A 21,590-nucleotide genomic window follows, 5' to 3' on the forward strand; every position below is an offset into this window, starting at 1 on the left:
AGCAGGTAAGGAGCCCCCTCCCCAACCTTTTTGGGGCAGTTTGGGGGGATTTTGGGGTCTCTCAGTGAGTTCCGAGGGGATTTGGGGAATTTTTGGGGGTCCCAGGTTCCGTTTTGGGGAATTTTTGGGGGGTCCCAGGTTCCGTTTGGGAATTTTTGGGGGGTCCCAGGTTCCGTTTTGGGGAATTTTTTGGGGGGTCCCAGGTTCCGTTTTGGGGGGTCCCGGGGGGGTCTCACTGTGGTTTTTTGGCCCCCCAGGACCCCCAAGGACCCCGGGGGGACCCCCAGGCTGAGCCCCCCCGGGCCGGAGCGGCGCCCGCAGAGACCCTCGGCCACCCGGGTGAGACCCCCGAAATCCTCCCCAAAAAACCCAAAATTCCCCCCAAAAAACCCCCCAAAATTCCCCCCAAAAACCCCCAAAATTCCCCCAAAAACCCCAAAATTCCCCCCAAAAAAACCCCAAAATTCCCCCCAAAAACACCCAAATTCCCCCCAAAAACCCCAAAATTCCCCCCAAAAACCCCAAAATTCCCCCCAAAAAAACCCCAAAATTCCACCCAAAAAAACCCAAAATTCCCCCAAAAAACCCCAAAATTCCCCCAAAAAAACCCAAAATTCCCCCCAAAAAACCCCAAAATTCACCCCCAAAAAACCCCAAAATTCCCCCCAAAAACCCAAAATTCCCCCCAAAAAAACCCCAAAATTCCCCCCAAAAAACCCCAAAATTCCCCCCAAAAACCCCAAAATTCCACCCAAAAACCCCCAAAATTCCCCCCAAAAAAACCCCAAAATTCCCCCCAAAAAAACCCCCAAAATTCCCCCCAAAAAACCCCAAAATTCCCCCCAAAAAAACCCCAAAATTTCCCCCCAAAAAACCCCAAAATTCCACCCAAAAACCCCAAAATCCCCCTCAAAAAACCCCAAAATTCCCCCTCAAAAAACCCCAAAATTCACCCCAAAAAACCCCAAAATTCCCCCCAAAAACCCCAAATTCCCCCCAAAAAACCCCCAAAATTCCCCCAAAAAACCCCAAAATTCCACCCAAAAACCCCAAAACTCCCCCCAAAAAACCCCCAAAATTCCACCCAAAAAACCCCCAAAATTCCCCCCAAAAACCCCAAAATTCTCCCCAAAAACCCCCAAAATTCCCCCCAAAAAAACCCCAAAATTCCCCCCAAAAACTCCAAAATCCCCCCTGGGACCCCAAATCCCTCCCTGAGACCCCTGGGACCCCCAAAATCTCCCCCAAAAAAATCCAAAATCCCCCCAAGACCCCCAAAAACCACAAAATTCCCCTCAGGACCCCAAAAATCCCCCTTGGGACCCCCAAATTCTCCCTCAAAAACCCCAAAATCCCCCCAGACCCCCCCTTTACCCCCTCTTTCCCCCCCCCCCAGGTGTGACGTCAGCTGCGCCCCCAAATCCGGGCAATAAAAGAGAAATTTTGGTGGTTTTGGATTTTTTTTGTGTTTATTTGGGGTTTTGGGGGGTTTTATGGGTGTTTTGGGGATTTTTTTGGGGGTTATTTTTTTGGATTTTTGGGGGTTTTGAGGTTTTTTCTTTGCTTTTTTTTTGGGGTATTTTTTTGTTGATTTTTTTGAGATTTTTAAATTTTTTTTGCGTTTTTGGGGTTTTTTTTGGTTTTTTTGAGGAGAAAAAAGAGCAGCAGGACCTTGGCCAGGTCCAGGAGATTTTTTTGTGATTTTTTTCCTGATTTTTTTTTTTTTGCGATTTTTCCGCGATTTTTTGGATTTTTGTAATTTTTTTTTTTAATTTTTGCATTTTTTGGGGCCGATTTTCGGGCTTTTGGGTTTTTTTTGGGGTCAGAGCTGCAGGAATTCAGCCACAAAGAGCAGCAGGACCTTGGCCAGGCCCAGGGGGATTTTTGTGATTTTTTGGGGGGTTTTTTGTGGTTTTTTTGTGGTGTTTTTTTGCGATTTTTTGGATTTTTGTAGTTTTTTTAAATTTTTGCATTTTTTGGGGCGAATTTTCGTATTTTTGGGGTCAGAGCTGCAGGAACTCGGCCACGAAGAGCAGCAGGACCTTGGCCAGGCCCAGGGGGATTTTTGTGATTTTTTTTTTGCATTTTTTTAGCGATTTTTCCGGTTTTTTGACTTTTTGCGTTTTTTGGGGCGAATTTTCGGATTTTTGGGGTTTTTTTGGGGTCAGAGCTGCAGGAACTCAGCCACGAAGAGCAGCAGGACCTTGGCCAGGTCCAGGGGGATTTTTGTGATTTTTTTGGGGGGGTTTTTGTGGGTTTTTTTGCGATTTTTTTTATTTTTGTAGTTTTTTAAATTTTTGCATTTTTTGGGGTGAATTTTCGTATTTTTGGGCTCAGAGCTGTAGGAACTCAGCCACAAAGAGCAGCAGGACCTTGGCCAGGTCCAGTGGATTTTTATTAATTTTTTTTGCGTTTTTTTAGCGATTTTTCCGGTTTTTTGACTTTTTGCGTTTTTTGGGGCGAATTTTCGGAATTTTGGGGTTTTTTTGGGCTCAGAGCTGCAGGAACTCGGCCACGAAGAGCAGCAGGACCTTGGCCAGGTCGTGCACGGTCGGGGGGTGCAGATTGTCCTCGGTGTCCCCGAGGGTGTGCCAGACCCGCGGGAACGGCGTCGGGATCACGTGGAGCACCGGGACCCCTGGGGACATTGGGGACAATTGGGGACATTGGGGACAATGGGGACAATGGGGGGATTGGGGACATTGGGGACATGGGGGGGATTGGGGACATTTGGGGACATTGGGGACATTTGGGGACATTGGGGACATCGGGGGGATTGGGGACATTTGGGGGGATTGGGGACATTGGGGACAACGGGGACATTTGGGGACATTGGGGGGATTGGGGATATTGGGGACATTGGGGACATTGGGGGACACCTGGGGGACATTGGGGGGGACATTGGGGGATTGGGGGATTGGGGACATTGGGGGACATTGGGGACACCTGGGGGACATTGGGGACATTGGGGGACATTTAGGGGATTGGGGACATTGGGGGGATGGGGGACATTGGGGGGATTGGGGACATTGGGGGGACATTGGGGACATTTGGGGACATTGGGGACACCTGGGGGACATTGGGGACACTTTGGGGACATTGGGGACATTTGGGGGCATCCCCTCCCTGCAGGAAAAGGGGGAACCCAGAGTGACACAGAGTGACGTGGGGGACACACATGAGGGACACAGGGGGACACCGAGCAGCCCAGGGGACGTTTTGGGGACGTTTTGGGGACATTTTGGGGACAGCGGTGACGTCACCTCGGCGCAGGAAGGGCACGTGATCGTCCTCGACCGGCCCGGGGGCGGGGCCAAGGCGGAAAAATGGCGGCGGCGGCGACTGCAGGAACCCGAGATGGCGGAGACGGCGCTCTGGGGGACAGTGGGGACAGTGGGGACAATGGGGGGACAATGGGGACATTGGGGACAGTGGGGGACATTGGGGACATTGGGGGCATTTGGGGGGATTGGGGACACTGGGAATATTGGGGACATTGAGGGGACACTGGGACATGGTGACTGCAGGAACCCGAGATGGCGGAGACGGCGCTCTGGGGGACAGCAATGGGGACAGTGGGGACAATGGGGGGACATTGGGGACAGTGGGGACACTGGGGGGATTGGGGGCATTGGGGGGATTGGGGACATTGGGGGGATTGGGGACAATCCCATGTCACTGTCCCCGTCCCACTCCTTCTCCCCACCCCTTCCCAATGTCCCCAATCCCCCCAATATCCCCCCATTGCCCCCAATGTCCCCCCAATGTCCCCACTGTCCCAAATGCCCCCAATGTCCTCAATCCCCCCAATGTCCCCAATGTCCTCAATGTGTCAAATCCCCCCAATCCCCCCAATGTCCCCGATGTCCCCAGTGTCCCCAGTGTCCCCAATGTCCCCATGTCCCCCCATTGTCCCCAGTGTCCCCATGTCCCCCCATTGTCCCCATGTCCCCAATGTCCCCAATCCCCCTAATCCCCCCATTGTCCCCATGTCCCCAGTGTCCCCAATCCCCCCAATGTCCCCCCATTGTCCCCAGTGTCCCCATGTCCCCAAATCCCCCATTGTCCCCATGTCCCCGCAGTGTTCCCGTTGTCCCCCAGTGTCCTCAATGTCCCCCAGTGTCCCCCATGTCCCCCCATTGTCCCCAGTGTCCCCAATCCCCCCATGTCCCCCCAGTGTCCCCATTGTCCCCCAGTGTCCCCGTGTCCCCTCACCGATGCCGTGCAGCCGCAGGAACCAGTGGTGGCTCTGGGGGAAGTGGCTGTGGATGGCGGGGCCGGGGGCGCCCAGCAGGTCCAGCAGCACCAGCAGGCTCTGGGGACATTGGGGACACCGTGGGGACATTGGGGACATTGGGGACACCATGGGGACACAGGGACACACAGGGACACAGCAGGGCCGGGGGCGCCCAGCAGGTCCAGCAGCACCAGCAGGCTCTGGGGACACAGGGGTGACAATCTGGGGACATTGGGGACACCATGGGGACACCACAGACACATGGGGACACCGTGGGGACACCACAGACACATGGGGGACACAGGGACACATGGGGACACAGCAGGGCTGGGGACACCCAGCAGGTCCAGGAGCACCAGCAGGCTCTGGGGACACCATGGGGACATTGGGGACACCATGGGGACACCATAGGGACACCACAGACACACGGGGACACAGGGACACGCAGGGACACAGCAGGGCCGGGGGCGCCCAGCAGGTCCAGCAGCACCAGCAGGCTCTGGGGACATTGGGGTGACATTGTGGGGACACCGTGGGGACACCACAGACACATGGGGACACCACAGACACATGGGGACACAGGGACACACGGGGACACAGCGGGGCCGGGGGCGCCCAGCAGGTCCAGCAGCACCAGCAGGCTCTGGGGACACCATGGGGACACCGTGGGGACATTGGGGACACCATGGGGACACAGGGGTGACATTGTGGGGACACCGTGGGGACACCATGGGGACACAGGGACACACGGGGACATGGGGACATTGCAGTGCTGGGGGCGCCCAGCAGGTCCAGCAGCTCTGGGGACACACAGGGGACACTGTGGGGACATCATGGTGACATCATGGTGACACTGAGGACACCACGGGGACATCACAGGGACAGGGACAGGGGGACAGAGAAGGGACATGGGGACACACAGGGGACAATTTGGGGACATTGGGGACACCGTGGGGACATAGGGACAGACACAGGGACAGACACAGGGACACACAGGGGACAATTTGGGGACATTGGGGACACCATGGGGACACTGTGGGGACACCGTGGGGACATGGGGACACAGGGACACACAGGGGACAATTTGGGGACATCACAGGGACAGGGTCACCATGGGGACACCACGAGGTCAGGGACATATGGACACAGGGACAGTGTCCCCAGGTGTGTCCCTGACCATGGCCGTGACCTCTGACCCCAGGGGTGTCACTGACCATGGCCGTGACCTCTGACCCCAGGTGTGTCACTGACCATGGCGGTGACCTCTGACCCCGCCGGGTGTCCCTTTTGGGCCATTGTCGCCGCCAGGTGCCGCGCCCCGTACAGGGAGTCGCTCTCGCTCCAGGTGCCGAACGCCTCCTCCCCGTCCAGGAACAGCAACTGCAGCGTCACGGGCGGGGCCTGCGGGCACACCTGCGTCACACACCTGGGCACACACCTGGGCACACACCTGGGCACACCTGGGCACACACCTGGGGACACCTGTGACACACCTGTGACACACCTGGGGACACCTGGGGACACAGCTGGGGACACACCTGGGGACACCTGTGTCACACCTGGGCACACCTGGGTGACACCTGGGCACACCTGTGACACACCTGGGCACACCTGGGCACACCTGGGGACACCTGTGTCACACCTGGGCACACCTGGGTTACATCTGAGGACACCTGTCCTGTCCCCAGGTGTCCCCCAGGTGTCCCCCAGGTGTCCCCAGGTATCCTGAGGTGACCCCCAAGTGTCCCCAGGTGTGTCACAGGTGTCCCCAGGTGTCCCGAGGGGTGTCCAGGTGTCCCCCAGGTCACTCCCACCCGTTCCCAGGTGACCCCCAGGTGTCCCCAGGTGTGTCCAGGTGACCACCAGGTGTCCTGAATTGACCCTCACCCGTCCCCAGGTGTCCCCAGGTGTGCTCACCTGCCCTCACCTGTCCCAGGTGTGCTCACCTGCTCTGTCCTCACGCTCAGGTGTGCGTCCAGGGCCGACGCCAGCTCCAGCAGGAGCCCGCAGACCCACACCTGTCCCACCTGTCCCTGCCTGTCCCAGGTGTGCTCACCTGTCCCACCTGTCCCAGGTGTGCTCACCTGCTCTGCCCTCATGCTCAGGTGTGCATCCAGGGCCAATGCCAGCTCCAGCAGGGCACACAGACCCACACCTGTCCCACCTGTCCCTGTCCCCACCCATCCTCAGGTGCCCCCAGGTGTGCTCACCTGTCCCAGGTGTGCTCACCTGCTCTGCCCTCGCGCTCAGGTGTGTGTCCAGGGCTGACGCCAGCTCCAGCAGGGCACACAGACCCACACCTGTCCCACCTGTCCCTGTCCCCAGGTGTGCTCACCTGCCCTCACCTGTCCCAGGTGTGCTCACCTGCTCTGCCCTCACGCTCAGGTGTGCATCCAGGGCTGATGCCAGCTCCAGCAGGGCACACAGAGCCACACCTGTCCCACCTGTCCCCGTCCCAGGTGTGCTCACCTGTCCCACCTGCCCTCACCTGTCCCCAGGTGTGCTCACCTGTCCTTACCTGTCCCAGGTGTGCTCACCTGCTCTGCCCTCGCGCTCAGGTGTGCGTCCAGGGCTGACGCCAGCTCCAGCAGGGCACACAGACCCACACCTGTCCCCAGGTGTCCCCACCCATCCCCAGGTGTGCTCACCTGTCCCAGGTGTGCTCACCTGCTCTGCCCTCGCGCTCAGGTGTGCGTCCAGGGCTGACGCCAGCTCCAGCAGGGCACACAGAGCCACACCTGTCCCTGTCCCCAGGTGTGCTCACCTGTCCCCCCTGCCCTCACCTGTCCCAGGTGTGCTCACCTGCTCTGCCCTCGCGCTCAGGTGTGCATGCAGGGCCGACGCCAGCTCCAGCAGGGCACACAGAGCCCTACCTGTCCATGTCCCCAGGTGTGCTCACCTGTCCCACCTGTCCCTGCCCCCAGGTGTGCTCACCTGCCCCAGGTGTGCTCACCTGTCCTTACCTGTCCCAGGTGTGCTCACCTGCTCTGCCCTCGCACTCAGGTGTGCATCCAGGGCCGACGCCAGCTCCAGCAGGAGCGCGCAGGGCACGGCGGCGTCGGTGGCGCCCACGAAGGGCTCAGGTGAGCGATGCCCAGGTGAGCGATGCCCAGGTGATCCATGCCCAGGTGTGTCCCCAGGTGATCCGTGCCCAGGTGAGAGCACCTTGGTGTCGTAGTGGCAGGCCAGCGCCAGGCGCCGGGCACCCACGGGTGCTGCCGTGGCCACCACGCTGCTGAAGGTCACCTGCCCGCGGGGCGTGGCCGCCGCAAAGGTGTCCAGCTCCAGGTGCCAGCGGGTGCGCAGGGAGCGCAGGTGGGACAGGATGTGCTGGGGGGACACAGGTGGGACAGGTGAGGGACAGGTGAGACACAGGTGGGACAGGATGTGCTGGGGACAGGTGAGACACAGGTGGGCACAGGTGGGCACAGGTGGGACAGGTGAGACACAGGTGAGGGACAGGTGAGACACAGGTGACACAGGATGTGCTGGGGATAGGTGGGCACAGGTGAGGGACAGGTGAGGGCACAGGTGAGACAGGATGTGCTGGGGACAGGTGGGACAGGTGAGGGCACACAGGTGGGACAGGATGTGCTGGGGACAGGTGAGAGACAGGTGGGACACAGGTGAGACACAGGTGGGCACAGGTGGGACAGGATGTGCTGGGGACAGGTGAGGGCACAGGTGGGCACAGGTGGGACAGGTGAGACACAGGTGAGGGCACAGGTGAAGACACAGGTGAGACAGGATGTGGTGGGGGGACACAGGTGGGCACAGGTGAACACAGGTGGGCACAGGTGAGGGCAGGTGGGCACAGGTGAGACACAGGTGGGGCACAGGTGGGACAGGATGTGCTGGGGGACACAGGGGACAGGTGAGACACAGGTGGGCACAGGATGTGCTGGGGACAGGTGAGACACAGGTGGGACAGGTGAGGGACAGGTGAAGGCACAGGTGGGCACAGGATGTGCTGGGGACAGGTGACAGACAGGTGGGACAGGTGTGGGACAGGCGGGAGCATTTTGGGGAGGTTTGGGTGGCATTTGGGGAGATTTGGGGGGGAAATCTGGGGAGATTTCAGGGGATTTTGGGGTGGTTTTGGGGGCCCCAGGTGTATATTGGGGCGGCTTTTGGGCGTCTCAGGTGTATTTGGGGGTCTCAGGTGTATTTTGGGGTGTTTAGGGGTATTTTGGGGTGGTTTTGGGGGTCCCAAGTGTATATTTGGGGTGGTTTTGGGGTCCCTGGGTGTATTTTTTGTGATTTTGGGGTGTCCCAAAGCAGATTTTGGGGGTCCTGGGATGGTTTTTGGGGTGTTTTGGGGTATTTTGGGGTGGTTCTGGGGGTCCCAGGGGTGTATTTGGGGGTCTCGGGTGTATTTTGGGGTATTTTGGGGTGTTTTTGGGGGTCCCGGGTGTATTTTGGGGCGGTTTTTGGGGGTCTCACCTGTCGGGCGGCGCGGCTGCCGGGCCCCCCCGGGACCCTCTCGTGCAGGAGGGGTCTCAGGAGGGACCCCCAGAGCCGGGCGGGGTCCAGCTGGGCCAGGAGGGTCCGGAGGGCGCGCTCCGAGGGGTCCTGGGGGGATTTCGGGGGGTCCCAGATGGGTCTGGGGGGTCCTGGGGGGATTTTGGGGGGTCCCGGAGCAGTTTTGAGGGTCCCTGAGTGATTTTTGGGGGTCCCAAAGAGTTCGGGAACGTTCTGGGGGGGTCCCGGAATGGATTTGGGGGTCCCGGAGGGATCTGGGAGGTCCTGGGGGGTTTTTGGGGGGTCCCAAAGTGGAATTGGGGGTCCCGAAGAGTTTGGGGGGGGGTCTCCCGTTATCCCCCCCGTTATCTCCCCGTTACCCCCCATTTACACCTCCCGTTATCCCCCCCGGTACCCCCGTTATCTCCCCCGTTATCACCCCCGTTATCTCCCCCGTTATCCCCCCCGTTATCGCCGCCGTTACCGCCGCTCCGCTCCCTCCGCGCTCGCCGCCGGGCCAGCACACGAGGATCACGGCGGCGGCCGCCAGCACCGCCAGCAGCACCGGCAGCGGCCGTGCCGGGCGCGGGGGCCGCGGGAGGAGCCCCCAGACCCAGCCCGGGCCCGGTTCCGGTACCGGCGGCGCCACCGGGGCCGGGCCGGGACTCGAACCCGCGGCCCGAGGGCGGCGCGGCCCGGCCGGGAGATGGCGCATGGCGGGGGCGGGGCCTCGGAGCGAGGGGGCGGGGCCTCAAGAGGCCAATGGGAGATGAGGGGCGGGGATTAAAGGGGAAGGGGCGGTGCGGGGCGACGAGGAGAGCGCGGATTGGGAGTTGGGCGGGGTTTGAAGGGGAGGTGGGCGGGGATTGGGGAGGCCGCGCCCGTGTGGGGCGGAAAGGGACGGAAAGGGCGGAGGGACACGGGAGGGACAGAGGGACACGGGAGGGACCGAGGGACACCGGGAGGGACAGACGGACATGAGGGGAACCTCCCAGCCGGCGAGGCGGCTCATTTCCTTCGCCGTCAATCACCACAAACCACGCCCCCAACCTCGAGTTATGCCCACCCCCGCCGCGCGTCCCGATTTGCATAAACCACGCCCACACACCGCTCCCCTCACTCCTCCCGCCCGCCAGGGGGCGCCCCGCGCTGCTGAGGGGGGCGCTCCCCGTCACGTGACGCGGCGCGGGGGTCACGCGGGACGGCGGCGGCGCCGTCATGGCGGCCATGGCGGCGGAGAAGGAAGCGGAGGCGCAGCGGTTGCTGAGCGAGGCCGAGCGGAAGGTCCGGGGGGCTCAGTCCTTCCTCGGGGGCCTCTTCGGGTGCGTCCGGTACCGGCGAGGGGGAACGGGGCGGGCGGCGGGGCCGGGGAGGCCGCGGGAGGCCTGAGGGGAACGGGGGGGGAAGGGGAGACGGGGAGGCCTCAGGGGGGAAAAGGGCGGGAAAATGAGGGGGGGAAAAAGGCGGGAACTGGGGGAGTCGTGAGGGGAATGGGGGGAGGGGAATTGGGGGGAAATTGGGGAAATTGGGGAAAAACTGGGGAAATTGTGAGGGAAAAGTGGGGTGGGGGAGGGGAACTGGGGAATTATGAGGGGGACTGGGGGTTCCTGAGGGAAATTGGGGGGTCCTGAGGGGAATTGGGGGGTCCTGAGGGGAAATTGGGGATTTTCTTGTGGGGGGGCGCCCAAAATTGCCCCAATTCCCCTTTTCCCACCCCGGTTCCTTCCCCACCCCCCAGAATTCCCAAAGTAATTCCCTTTTTTCCCGCAAAAACTCCATTTTTCCTGGAATAATTCCATTTTTTCCCAGAATAATTCCATGTTTTTCCCATTTCCCAGGGGTTCCTCGCGGCTGGAGGAGGCCTGTGACTGCTACACCCGCGCTGCCAACATGTTCAAAATGGCCAAAAACTGGAGCCGTGAGTCACGGCAGGAAAATTCCCATTCATTCCCCGTTAATTATTCATTTATTCCTAATATTTATTCCGTTTTTTCCCTGTTTTCCAGAGGCTGGGGCTCCTTTTCTCGAGCAGCTCAGCTGCAGCTCCAGAGCAAACTCCAACCCCATCACTGACCCCATTAATCCCCATTAATTCCCAATATTAATTTCTCATTAATTAACAATTAATTAACAATTAATTTCTTTGTTTCCCAGAGGCTGGGGCTGCCTTTTCCCGGGCAGCTGCAGCTCCAGAGCAAACCCCAACCCCATTAATTCCCAATATTAATTACCATTATTTCCCCTTTAATTCCCCATAAATTACCAATTAATTAACAATTAATTTCCCTGTTTTCCAGAGGCTGGGGCTGCCTTTTCCCGGGCAGCTGCAGCTCCAGAGCAAACCCCAACCCCATTAATTCCCCATATTAATTACCATTATTTCCCTGTTAATTCCCCATTAATTAACGATTAATTAACAATTAATTTCTCTCATTTCCAGAGGCTGGGGCTGCCTTTTCCCAGGCAGCTGCAGCTCCAGAGCAAACCCCAACCCCATGAATTCCCCATGAATTCCCAATATTAATTACCATTATTTCCCTGTTAATTCCCCATTAATTAACGATTAATTAACAATTAATTTCCCTGTTTCCCAGAGGCTGGGGCTGCCTTTTCCCGGGCGGCTCAGCTGCAGCTGCAGCTCCAGAGCAAACCCCAACCCCATGAATTCCCCATTAATTCCCAATATTAATTACCATTATTTCCCTGTTCATTCCCCATTAATTAACGATTAATTAACAATTAATTTCTCTCATTCCCAGAGGCTGGGGCTGCCTTTTCCCGGGCAGCTGCAGCTCCAGAGCAATCCCCAACCCCATGAATTCCCCATTAATTCCCAATATTAATAACCATTATTTCCCTGTTAATTCCCCATTAATTAACGATTAATTAGCAGTTAATTTCTCTCATTTCCAGAGGCTGGGGCTGCCTTTTCCCGGGCGGCTCAGCTGCAGCTGCAGCTCCAGAGCAAACCCCAACCCCATGAATTCCCCATGAATTCCCAATATTAATTACCATTATTTCCCTGTTAATTCCCCATTAATTAACGATTAATTAACAATTAATTTCTCTGTTTCCCAGAGGCTGGGGCTGCCTTTTCGCGGGCGGCTCAGCTGCAGCTGCAGCTCCAGAGCAAACCCCAACCCCATGAATTCCCCATTAATTCCCAATATTAATTACCATTATTTCCCTGTTAATTCCCCATTAATTAACAATGAATTTCTCTCATTTCCAGAGGCTGGGGCTGCCTTTTCGCGGGCGGCTCAGCTGCAGCTGCAGCTCCAGAGCAAACACGACGCCGCCACCAATTTCGTGGACGCCGGGAACGCCTTCAAGAAGGCCGATCCACAGGGTAGGGAATTGGGGAATTTTGGGAATTCTGGGGAATTTTGGGAATTCTGGGGGTGTGGGGCAGGGAATTCTACTGAAATCCCACTGAAATTCCATTAAAATCTCAATAAAATCAACTTAAATCCCATTAAAATATTTCTAAAATCGTATTGAAGTCTTACTAAAACGTCATTAAAGTACCTTTAGAATTGTCTTTAAAATCCCACTAAAATCTCATTCCAATCTTGTCTAATCCTACTAAAGTCCCATTAAAACTTCTCTAAAATCTCATTAAAATCCCACTGAAATCCCATTAAAATTCTGTTAAATCTCATTAAAGTCCCACTAAAATTTCACTAAAGTCCTATTAAAATGCCTCTAAAATTCCCTTAAAATCCCACTGAAATCCCTCTAAAATCCTCCCAAATCCCGCTAAATTCCATAAAAATTCTGCTAAAATAAAAAAAAAATCCCTCTAAATTCCCAAGAATCCCCTTTAAATTCCCCAAAAATCCCCCTGAAATCCTCCCAAATGCCCGGGTTTTTCTGCCCTTCCTGCCTGGGTTGATTTTTTCCCATTTTTCTCACTTTTCCCTTTTATTTCCCATTTTTTGTTCTCACTTTTCCCCGGGAACTCGGGGGCGGGATCCGCTCCCAGCTGGGGATCCCTGAGCCCGGCAGATGGAGCTGAATTCCCGGGGATTTGGGCAGAATTCCCAACGTTTTGGGCAAAATTCCCAAAGTTTTGTGCAGAATTTTCAGGGTTTTGGGCAGAATTCCCAGGTTTTTGGGCAAAATTCCCGGGATTTTGGGCAGAATTCCCAAAGTTTTTTGGGCAAAATTCCCAGATTTGGGCAAAATTCCCAAAGTTTTGTGCAGAATTTTCAGGTTTTTGGGCAGAATTCCCAAAGTTTTGGGCAAAATTCCCAAAGTTTTGAGCAGCATTCCTGCATTTTATGAGAAGAATTCTCAGTTTTTTGGGGTCAGATCCTGAGGATTCCCGGTCTCCAATCCCGATTTTTTTAGGCCTCTCATCTTGGGAATTTTGGGGTTCTGATCCTGAGAAATTTGGGGTCCAGTTCGGATTTTTTTGGGGTCTGATCCTGGAAAGTTTCAGGCTGTGATCCCAAAGATTTTGGGTTCCAATCCTGAGGATTTGGGCTTTCAATCCCAAAGGTTTTGGGGTCTGATCCTGATTTTTTTTTTTAGATTTTAATCCTGGGAATTTTGGGGTTCTGATCCCAAAGTTTTTGGGGTCTGATCTTGAAGATTTTGGGGTCAGATCCTGAAATTTGAGGCTCTGATCCCAAAGATTTTGGGGTTCGATCCCAAAGTTTTTGGGGTCTGATCCCGAGGATTTTAGGGATGCCCAATCCTGATTTGTTGGGGTTCTAATCCTGAAATTTTAGATTTTAATTCTGGGAATTTTGGAGTTCTGATCCCAAAGACTGTGGGCTCTGATCCCAGGAAATTTGGGCTCAGATCCTGAAGATTTTGGGCTTTGATCCCAAAGATTTTCAGGGCCCAAGCTGGAAATTTTCAGGCTCTGATCCCAAAGATTTTTGTGGTTCAGTCACGAGGATCTGGGGCCCCGTTTCCACTTTGCCCCATTTTTTCCTCTTTTTACCCCTTTTCCCCCATTTTCTTCTCTTTTTTCCCTTTTTTTCTCATTTTCTCCCCATTTTTTTCCCCATTTTTTCCCCCATTTTTCCCATTTTTCCCCATTTTTCCCTTTTTCTCCAGAGGCCGTCACGTGCCTGCTCCGCGCCATCGAGATCTACACGGACATGGTGAGACCCCCCTGGAATTCCCAAAATTCCCCCCAAAATTTGGGATTTGGGGGTTTCTGTTCCCCCTCCCACACCCCAGCCCAGGACCCTCCTGCTCTCCTGAGAAATTCCCATTTTCCCCTGGAATATTCCCATTTTTTCCCATTTATTCCATGTATTTTCCCTGAAATATTCCATTTTCATTCCCACTTTTCCCGTGAAATTTTCCAATTTTTATTCCTGTTTTCCCCTGGAATATTCCCATTTTTTCCCATTTATTACATGAAGGTTTCCCATTTTTATTCCTGTTTTCCCCTGGAATATTCCCATTTTCATTCCCATTTTTCCCATGAAATTTTCCCATTTTTATTCCTGTTTTCCCCTGGAATATTCCCATTTTCATTCCCATTTTTCCCATGGAATTTCCCATTTTTATTTCCGTTTTCCCATGGAATATTCCCATTTTCATTCCCATTTTTCCCATGAAATATTCCCATTTTTATTTCTGTTTTCCCCTGGAATATTCCCATTTTCATTCCCATTTTCCCCTGGAATATTCCCATTTTTATTTCTGTTTTCCCATGGAATATTCCCATTTTCATTCCCATTTTTCCCATGAAACTTTCCCATTTTTATCCCTGTTTTCCCCTGGAATATTCCCATTTTCATTCCCATTTTTCCCATGAAATTTTCCCATTTTTATCCCTGTTTTCCCATGGAATATTCCCATTTTCATTCCCATTTTTCCCATGAAACTTTCCCATTTTTATTTTTGTTTTCCCCTGGAATATTCCCATTTTCATTCCCATTTTTCCCATGAAACTTTCCCATTTTTATTCCTGTTTTCCCATGGAATATTCCCATTTTCATTCCCATTTTTCCCATGACACTTTCCCATTTTTATCCCTGTTTTCCCCTGGAACATTCCCATTTTTCCCCATTTTTTCCCATTTCCCCAGGGCCGTTTCACCATCGCAGCCAAGCACCACATCGCCATCGCCGAGATCTACGAGAGCGACCTGCTGGACATTGAGAAGGTCAAAAATCCCAAAGAAATCCCAAAAAAACCCCAAAAGATCCCATGGAAATCCCTGCAAAAATAACGGGAAAATCCACGGAAAATCCCCCCAGAAAAACTGGAAAAATCCTGGAAAAACAGCACAAAAAATCCCTCAAAAATCCTGGAAAAATCTTAAAAAAAATTCTATGATAATCCAAAAAATCCAATAAAAATCCCAGAAAATCCTGCAAAAATCCCAGAAAATCCTGGGAAATATCTGGAAATTTTGGGGATATTTCTGGGATTTTTTGGGACTTTGTGGGGATTTTTAAAATTATTTTTCCAGGATTTTCTGGGATTTTTTTTTCTCTCTTTTTCTGGGAATTCGGGGGTTTTCTGTGTTTTTCCTGTGTTTTTCTGGGATTTTTTCCAGAACTTTCTGGGATTTTTCCCAGGCTTTGCTGTGCCCAGCAGGAGCAGATGGAGCCGCCGGAATTCCAGAACTTTCCTCACTTTGTGGGGGCAGGGCTGGAGAATTCCGGGATTTCAGAGCTTTTCCTGCCCTGATGGAATTTCCCCCGGAACTCAGCTTTTAGCCCAAGTTTTTATCACATTTTATCCCTTTTTTAGCCTCTTTTAATCCCATTTTAATCCCATTTTTATTCCATTTTTTGTCTTTTTTTTACCCCATTTTAATCCAATTTTAATCCCATTTTTATTCCATTTTTTGTCTTTTTTTTACCCCATTTTAATCCAATTTTAATCCCATTTTTATTCCATTTTTTGTCTGTTTTTTACCCCATTTTAATCCCTTTTTCATCCCGATTTTATCCCTTTTATATTCCATTATCATCCCATTTTTATCCTAATTTTACTCCATTTTAATCCCATTTTTATCCAATTTTTATTTTCCTGCATTTTTCTGGGATTTTTCCATGTTTTTTCCTGGATTTTCCTTTTTTTTTCCCCAGGACTTTCCCAGGATTTTTCTGGGATTTTTCAGGATTTTTCTGGGACTTTTTCCTGGAATTTTCCAGGATTTTTTTCTGGGATTTTCCTGGGATTTTTTTTTTCTGGATTTTTCCAGATTTCCCCCCCAGCATTTTCCTGGTATTTTTTCAGGGATTTTTTTTCCTTGAGTATTTCCAAATTTTTCCAGGATCGTTTTGGGTTTCTCCAGGGTTTTTCCTGGAATTTTTTGGGGATTTTCCCAGAGTTTTTTTGGGGATTTTTTTTTTGAGATATTTCCAAGATTTTCTTTTCTCATTTTTTCCTCAGGATTTCCTTGGGATTTTCACAGGGTTTTACAATTTTTATTTTTTCCCAGGATTTTTTCAGATTTTTTTCTGGGATTTTCCCCAGGATTTTCCAGGATCCTTTTGAGTTTCTCACGGGTTTTTCCCACGACTTTTGGGTGAATTTTCCAGAATTTTCTGTGGTTTTTCCCGGGTATTTTGGGTGGGATTTGGGTGGGATTTTTGGGATCTTTTCCCAATTTTGGGATTTTTCCCCCCAGGCCGTGGCGCACTACGAGCAGGCGGCCGATTACTACAGAGGGGAGGAATCCACCAGGTACCCACGGATCCCAATGGAGACCCCAGACCCAAATCCCAATGGATCCTGAGCAATTCCAATGGATCCCAATGGAGACTCCGACCCAAATCCTGAGGAATTCCAATGAATTCCAATGGAGGAGACCCCAGACCCAAATCCTGAGCGAGACCCCAGACCCAAATCCTGAGCAATTCCAATGAATCCCAATGGATCCCAGCAGACCCCAGACCCAAATCCTGAGCGAGACCCCAGACCCAAATCCTGAGCAATTCCAATGAATCCCAATGGATCCCAGCAGACCCCAGACCCAAATCCTGAGCAATTCCAATGAATCCCAATGGATCCCAATGGATGAGACCCCAGACCCAAATCCTGAGCAATTCCAGTGAATCCCAATGGATCCCAATGGAGACCCCAGACCCAAATCCTGAGCAATTCCAATGAATCCCAATGGATCCCAATGGAGACCCCAGACCCAAATCCTGAGCAATTCCAATGAATCCCAATGGATCCCAATGGATGAGACCCCAGACCCAAATCCTGAGCAATTCCAATGGATCCCAATGGATCCCAATGGAGACCCCAGACCCAAATCCTGAGCAATCCCAATGGATCCCAATGGAGGAGACCCCAGACCAAATCCTGAGCAATTCCAGTGAATTCCAATGGAGACCCCAGACCCAAATCCTGAGCAATTCCAATGGAGCCCAATGGAGACCCCAGACCCAAATCCTGAGCGAGACCCCAGACCCAAATCCTGAGCAATTCCAATGGATCCCAATGGAGGAGACCCCAGACCCAAATCCTCAGGAATTCCAGTGAATTCCGATGGATCCCAATGGAGACCCCAGACCCAAATCCTGAGCAATTCCAATGGATCCCAATGGAGACCCCAGACCCAAATCCTGAGCAATTCCAATGAATTCCAATGGATCCCAATGGATGAGACCCCAGACCCAAATCCTGAGCAATTCCAATGAATCCCAATGGATGAGACCCCAGACCCAAATCCTGAGCAATTCCAATGAATCCCAATGGATCCCAATGGATGAGACCCCAGACCCAAATCCTGAGCAATTCCAATGAATTCCAATGGATCCCAATGGATGAGACCCCAGACCCAAATCCTGAGCAATTCCAATGGATCCAATGGATCCCAATGGATGAGACCCCAGACCCAAATCCTGAGCAATTCCAATGAATTCCAATGGATCCCAATGGATGAGACCCCAGACCCAAATCCTGAGGAATTCCAATGGATTCCAATGGATCCCAATGGATGAGACCCCAGACCCAAATCCTGAGCAATTCCAATGAATCCCAATGGATCCCAATGGAGACCCCAGACCCAAATCCTGAGCAATTCCGAGGAATTCCAATGGATCCCAATGGAGACCCCAGACCCAAATCCTGAGCAATTCCAATGAATCCCAATGGATCCCAATGGAGACCCCAGACCCAAATCCCAACGGATCCTGAGGAGTTCCAATGGATCCCAATGATCCCTGCCCAAATCCTCAGGAATTCCGAGGGATCCCAGCAGACCCCAGACCCAAATCCCAATGGATCCTGAGCAATTCCAATGGATCCAGCAGACCCAGATCCAAATTCCAATGGATCCCAGGAGACCCAGACCCAAATCCCAACAGATCCTGAGCAATTCCAATGGATCCCAGCAGACCCCAGATCTGAATCCCAATGGATCCCAGGAGACCCCAGACCCAAATCCCAACGGATTCCCAGGGGATTCCAATGGATCCCAAGGGATCCCGAGGAATTCCAACCCAAATCCCACCTGAGCTGTCGGGATCTGCTGGGATTTGGGGGTTTTGGGCGGAATTTTGATGGGAATTGGGGTGGTTTTGGGTGGGATTTTTGGGATTTTAGTGAGAATCGGATTTTTGGGTGGGATTTTTGGGATTTCAGTGGGAATTTGGGTTTTTTTGGGTGGGGTTTTTGGGATTTCAGTGGGAATTGGGGTTTTTTGGGGTGGAATTTCTGGGATTTTTTTTTTGGTGTTTGGGTTCTTTAGAGTGGGATTTTGGGTTTTTTTGGGAATTCTCCCCCGAATCCCCAGCTCAGCCAACAAGTGCCTGCTGAAGGCGGCTGGGATTTGGGATTTTGGGTGGGATTTTTTTTGGGATTTGGGGTTTTTGGATGGGATTTTGATGGGATTTGGGGTGTTTTGGATGGGAGTTTTGATGGGATTTGGGGTTTTTTGGATGGGAATTTTTTGGGTGGAATTTTTGGGATTTTGGTTTTTTTGGGATTTCTCACCAATCCCATCCCCAGCTCAGCCAACAAGTGCCTGCTGAAGGTGGCTGGGATTTGGGATTTTGGATGGGATTTTGATGGGAATTGGGGTTTTTTGGGTGGGATTTTGGGTGGATTTTTGATGGGATTTTGATGGGATTTGGGTTTTTTGGATGGGATTTTTTGGGGATTTGGGTTTTTTTGCTGGGATTTTTGGATTTGGGATTTTGGGGGATTTGAGGATTTTGATGGGATTTGGGGCTTTTTGGATGGGATTTTGATGGGAATTGGGGTTTTGGGTGGGATTTTTTTGGGATTTGGGGTTTTTTGATGGGATTTTTTTGGGATTTGGAATTTTTTGGCTGGGATTTTTGGGATTTTGGGTTTTTTTGGGAATTCTCCCCAGCTCAGCCAACAAGTGCCTGCTGAAGGTGGCTGGGATTTGGGATTTTGGGTGGGATTTTGATGGGATTTGGGGTTTTTTGGATGGGATTTTTTTGGGAATTTGGAATTTTCTGGGTGGGATTTTTGGGATTTTGGGTTTTTTTGGGATTTCTCCCCAGCTCAGCCAACAAGTGCCTGCTGAAGGTGGCTGGGATTTGGGATTTTGGATGGGATTTTTGCTGGGATTTTTGGGATTTGGGATTTTTGGGATTTGGGATTTTGGGTGGGATTTTGATGGGATTTTGGTGGGATTTTTGATGGGATTTGGGGTTTTTTGGATGGGATTTTTTTGGGATTTGGGATTTTTTGGGTGGAATTTCCGGAATTTTGGGTTTTTTTGGGAATTCTCCCCAGCTCAGCCAACAAGTGCCTGCTGAAGGCGGCTGGGATTTGGGATTTTGGATGGGATTTTTTTGGGATTTGGGGCTTTTTGGATGGGATTTTTTTGGGAATTTGGAATTTTTTGGGTGGAATTTCCGGAATTTTGGGTTTTTTTGGGATTTCTCCCCAGCTCAGCCAACAAGTGCCTGCTGAAGGTGGCGGCCTACGCGGCGCAGCTCGAGCAGTTCCCGCGCGCCATCGACATCTACGAGCAGGTGGGGCCTTCATCCTCCTCCTCCTCCTCCTCCTCCTCATCCTCATCCTCCTCATCCTCCTCCTCCCTTCCTCTTCCTCATTTCCTGCTTTCCCCCTCATTCTTTCCTTATTTTCCTCTTTTTTCCCTCATTTTTCTGGGTTTTTCCTTCATTTTCTTGCCTTTTTTTTTTGCCATTTTCCTGCTTTTTTCCTCATTTTTCTGCTTTTATTTCTCATTTTCCTGCTTTCCTTCTCAATTCTCCATTTTTTCTCATTTTCTTGGTTTTTCCCTAATTTTTCTGTTCTTTTTCCTGATTTTCCTGGTTTTTTTCCTCATTTTTCTGCTTTTATTTCTCATTTTCCTGCTTTCCCCCTCAATTCTCCATTTTTCTTCATTTTCTTGGTTTTTCTCTCATTTTCCTGGTTTTTTTCCTGATTTTTCTGCTTTTTTTGTCATTTTCCTGATTTTTTTTTCCTGATTTTCCCGCCTTTTTCCTAATTTTCTGCTTTTTCTCTGATTTTCCTGGCTTTTCCCTTATTTCCCTCCTTTTTTCCTTCATTTTCCTCCTTTTTTTTTCCCTCATTATTTTTGCTTTTTTTTTTCTCTGTTTTTTTTTTGCTCTTTTCCTCCTCCCTTTTCCCCTTCTCTCATTTCCTCCCTCCCCCCCTCCAATCCCCTTTTGAAATTCTCAAATTTCCCTGAAAAATTTTGGAATTTCTGGATTTTTCTGGAATTTTCTCCAAATTTTTTGGGTTTTTTTTGTTTTTGAATGTTCTGGATGTTCTGGAATGTTCTGGAACGCTCCAGGTGGGCTCGGTGGCCATGGACAGCCCCCTACTCAAATACAGCGCCAAGGAGCATTTCTTCAGGGCTGCCCTGTGCCACTTCTGCGTGGACATGCTCAACGCCAAGGTAATTAACTAATTAATTAATTAATTAGAGATTAATTAGGAGTTAATGAGGATTTAATTTGGGGTTAAATTTGGGATTTTGGGATTGGGACTGGAGCATTTCTTCAGGGCTGCCCTGTGCCACTTCTGCGTGGACATGCTCAACGCCAAGGTAATTAACTAATTAATTAATTAATTAGAGATTAATTAGGAGTTAATGAGGATTTAATTTGGGGTTAAATTTGGGATTTTGGGGTTAATTTGGGATTGGGACTGGAGCATTTCTTCAGGGCTGCCCTGTGCCACTTCTGCGTGGACATGCTCAACGCTAAGGTAATTCATTAATTAGTGCTAATTAGGGGTTGATTTGGGGTAATTTGGGTTAAATTTGGCGTTAAAATTGGGATTTTTGGGGTCATGGAAATGGAGCATTTCTTCAGGGCTGCCCTGTGCCACTTCTGCGTGGGCAGGCTCAATGCCAAGGTGATTAATTAGCAATAATTAGGATTAATTAGAAGCTAATGAGGGTTTAATTTGGGGTAATTGGGGTTAAAATTGGGGTTTTGGGGTTAATTTGAGAGCATTTCTTCAGGGCTGCCCTGTGCCACTTCTGCGTGGGCATGCTCAACGCCAAGGTGATTAGTCAATTAATTAGAGGTTAATTAGTGTTAATGAGGGGTTAATTTGGGGTGAAAATTGGGATTTTGGGGTTAATTTGAGAGCATTTCTTCAGGGCTGCCCTGTGCCACTTCTGCGTGGAGGCGCTCAATGTCAAGGTGATTAATTAGCGCTAATTAGGGTGTTAATTAGCGGTTAATGAGCGTTAATTACCCCAGCTGGCGGTTCAGCGATACGAGGAGATGTTCCCGGCCTTCTCCGACTGCCGCGAGTGCAAACTCCTCAAGGTCGGCCTTCCTCCCCTCCTCATCCTCACCTTCATCCTCCTCACCCTCATCCTCATCCTCACCCTCATCATCCTCATCCTCATCATCCTCATCCCCCTCCTCATCCTCACCTTCATCCTCCTCATCCTCACCCTCATCCTCCCCACCTTCCTCATCCTCATCTCTTGTTTTCC

The 21,590-nt window shown here is 51.7% G+C and overlaps 2 protein-coding genes and 1 long non-coding RNA gene across 4 annotated transcripts; 2 read left to right on the plus strand and 1 right to left on the minus strand.

Moving 5' to 3' along the window:
* Positions 1-256: 256 nt before the first annotated feature.
* LOC135442000 (uncharacterized) lies at positions 257-1,457 on the plus strand. The gene is made up of 2 exons (XR_010438598.1): positions 257-339; positions 1,397-1,457. It is a non-coding gene; the product is annotated as an uncharacterized LOC135442000 (long non-coding RNA).
* A 273-nt stretch (positions 1,458-1,730) lies between these two features.
* QPCTL (glutaminyl-peptide cyclotransferase like) lies at positions 1,731-9,419 on the minus strand. Of its 2 annotated transcripts, XM_064701553.1 has the most exons (8): positions 9,183-9,419; positions 8,681-8,809; positions 7,220-7,567; positions 5,489-5,638; positions 4,216-4,315; positions 3,264-3,374; positions 2,402-2,638; positions 1,731-2,236 (listed from the first exon to the last, which is right to left on the minus strand). In XM_064701553.1, the coding sequence occupies exons 1-7, from the start codon at positions 9,411-9,413 to the stop codon at positions 2,493-2,495; spliced, it is 1,215 nt and encodes a 404-aa protein (XP_064557623.1). In that variant the 5' UTR covers positions 9,414-9,419; the 3' UTR covers positions 1,731-2,236; positions 2,402-2,492. The 2 variants fall into 2 exon arrangements, with proteins under 2 accessions (XP_064557623.1, XP_064557624.1); XM_064701554.1 differs by lacking the exon at positions 5,489-5,638.
* Positions 9,420-9,703: 284 nt separating this feature from the next.
* LOC135441998 (alpha-soluble NSF attachment protein-like) lies at positions 9,704-21,417 on the plus strand (the record flags this gene model as incomplete). Its single annotated transcript, XM_064701552.1, has 9 exons — positions 9,704-10,020; positions 10,537-10,616; positions 11,931-12,047; positions 13,769-13,815; positions 14,754-14,831; positions 16,311-16,366; positions 19,557-19,641; positions 20,430-20,534; positions 21,349-21,417. Coding segments are annotated over exons 1-9 (741 nt in total), but the record flags the coding sequence as incomplete, so codon positions are not given.
* Positions 21,418-21,590: the final 173 nt, after the last annotated feature.

Source organism: Zonotrichia leucophrys, unplaced genomic scaffold (assembly GCF_028769735.1).
Source record: "Zonotrichia leucophrys gambelii isolate GWCS_2022_RI unplaced genomic scaffold, RI_Zleu_2.0 Scaffold_822_21765, whole genome shotgun sequence".
Taxonomy (NCBI): Eukaryota; Metazoa; Chordata; class Aves; order Passeriformes; family Passerellidae; genus Zonotrichia; species Zonotrichia leucophrys.

Excerpts from the sequence above, each read along its gene's own strand:
- QPCTL (XM_064701553.1), bottom strand. The coding sequence starts at position 9,413 with ATGCGCCATCTCCCGGCCGGGCCGCGCCGCCCTCGGGCCGCGGGTTCG. Across the intron at positions 3,375-4,215 it reads CCTGCGGCTGCACGGCATCG|AGCGCCGTCTCCGCCATCTC; the intron begins GTGAGGGGACAC and ends ACTGTCCCCCAG. Across the intron at positions 2,639-3,263 it reads CGTGCCCTTCCTGCGCCGAG|GGGTCCCGGTGCTCCACGTG; the intron begins GTGACGTCACCG and ends CAATGTCCCCAG.